General features: G+C 28.6%; 1 protein-coding gene across 1 annotated transcript; it reads left to right on the top strand.

Moving 5' to 3' along the window:
• Positions 1-223: 223 nt before the first annotated feature.
• On the top strand, positions 224-1,444 carry PVX_107745 (variable surface protein Vir 12-like; the record flags this gene model as incomplete). The annotated part of the gene is made up of 3 exons (XM_001608516.1): positions 224-259; positions 308-1,162; positions 1,280-1,444. The coding sequence occupies 3 exons, from the start codon at positions 224-226 to the stop codon at positions 1,442-1,444; spliced, it is 1,056 nt and encodes a 351-aa protein (XP_001608566.1).
• Between the last annotated feature and the right edge of the window lie 481 nt (positions 1,445-1,925).

The following is a 1,925-nucleotide window of genomic DNA, read 5'->3' as shown; positions in this document are numbered from 1 at the left end:
AATTTTTAAACTGGAAAATTGACGTGAAGAATTAGTAAAAAATATATACATATTGTGCTTTATTATTATTTTTTTATTCGTTAATATATAAAATTTCGCACACGTAGATTAACTAATTAATATATATCAGAATATAGTACCTATTTTACTAAGCAATGGCTGAATGAGTAATTTTCCATTTTACTAAATTTATTGTTAATGTGTTATTATTTGAGTATTTTATATGTCTTTAAGAAAAATCAATAGTCAGCTTTTAGGAGTGGGCTTTTAATTATTTTTATGATGCACATTTTTTATGTATTATTAGGAAGGATTATTACGCGATTTACCTGCAAACCAAAAATATAAAGAATTAAATACTGATGAAGATGTAGAATACAACACTGATATATGTAAGAAACATGGACTTTACTGGGGGGATGCCCAAGATTTTTGTGATCGAGCAGTATCAAATTTGAAAAAAGTAAATTCCATAAGTAATAAGCAAAGACATAATGAGGAATGTTCTTATTTCCAGCATTGGTTCTATGATGAGATTAGGAAAAATTACAAAAAAAAAGGGTGGTACATTAATAACACTGATAATTCCAACAATCTCTTTGATGTTATCAACGAATTTAATTTAGTAGATAAAGTAAACACTAATAAATGTAATTTATATTCTAACCGTAGTGTGGAAGATGTCATAGAAGAAAAAGCTTTGCATGATTATTTCAAAAATTTTGACCGCATTGGATGTGATGGATTAAGTGAGGAAACATGCCAAATGTATTATAATTATGTTCAATATATTAACGATTTATATAAAAAATATGATAACAAGTATTTATGTTGTTACACTACCGATGATGTGGTGGAGGATGCGTGTAAGCGTTTTTTTAAGTGTGGGAAAAGGTATAACCCCCAAAATCTGTTAGTTAAGTTAGGTGGACACATTCAACAATTACAAAGCCAAAGGATAGGCAATGTGGATTATGGATCACAAGATAATCTAAACACTTATGATTCATCTGAAGCGGGATACTTATCACCTCATAATTATCAATATAATTATGATATGGAACCAGAATATGATAGTACAGTGAAGTCTCATAAATTTCGCAATGTCTCCATTATTACTGGAATGATAGGAATATTTCTCGGTTTACTATTTTACATTAGGGTAAATACAATCACGTTTACATAACAGTTTTGTCATAATAATGTTTACGTCTTTATATGTATAATTATAAAAGGAAAATACGTTTCACATTTTTTATATTTTCCTCTTTCTCATTAGTCCAATTCAGCAAAGCACAAAAGAAGAAGAAGAAGAGAATCAAACGTGGATGACAATATGAGTAACTTTAGTGAAACTGACTCGAACGTTTCATCAAGGGACGATTTAGATTCTATTTTTTCAGATTTCCCAAAAAAGAGGTTATATCTTGCATACCACGCTTAATGAAACGCTAGTGGTAATTTTGCGTATAGTACGAAATGGTGTAAAGCAGTGACATTATGAATGTATAAATATACGATTCTTTTAGTGATGGTTATTATTAATATGGGGCGCAGGAAAAGAAATGCTAATAAGCTGTAGAAATAACGTAAAATATGAACTTATAATAAAATTAATAAGCGAATATCTATTAGTATATATATGATACTTCGGGGAAAAAGTTAAGTAGAGGCTCTTGAATATAAAATAAGAAGTTGCGATTATTTGTCTCATAATTTAGAAATAATAAAAATGCTTTTAATCACAATGTGGTGGAAAAAATGTGTACATGATTTGTAAGAGGTATATCATGTAGGGCATATATATAATTGCACAGAATTATTCCAAAATATTACTGTTAATATGCATAAGAAAGCTGCTATAATTTCGGATGAATAAAAAATACGTGGTAGAATCAATCATTTCGCGTGATGTGTATATAGAT

The sequence above is a fragment of the Plasmodium vivax genome, genomic scaffold, assembly GCF_000002415.2.
Source record: "Plasmodium vivax scf_7149 genomic scaffold, whole genome shotgun sequence".
NCBI classification, from domain to species: Eukaryota; Apicomplexa; class Aconoidasida; order Haemosporida; family Plasmodiidae; genus Plasmodium; species Plasmodium vivax.
Note: the sequence above shows the minus strand (reverse complement) of the source record. Positions and strands in the feature narration are given on the sequence as shown.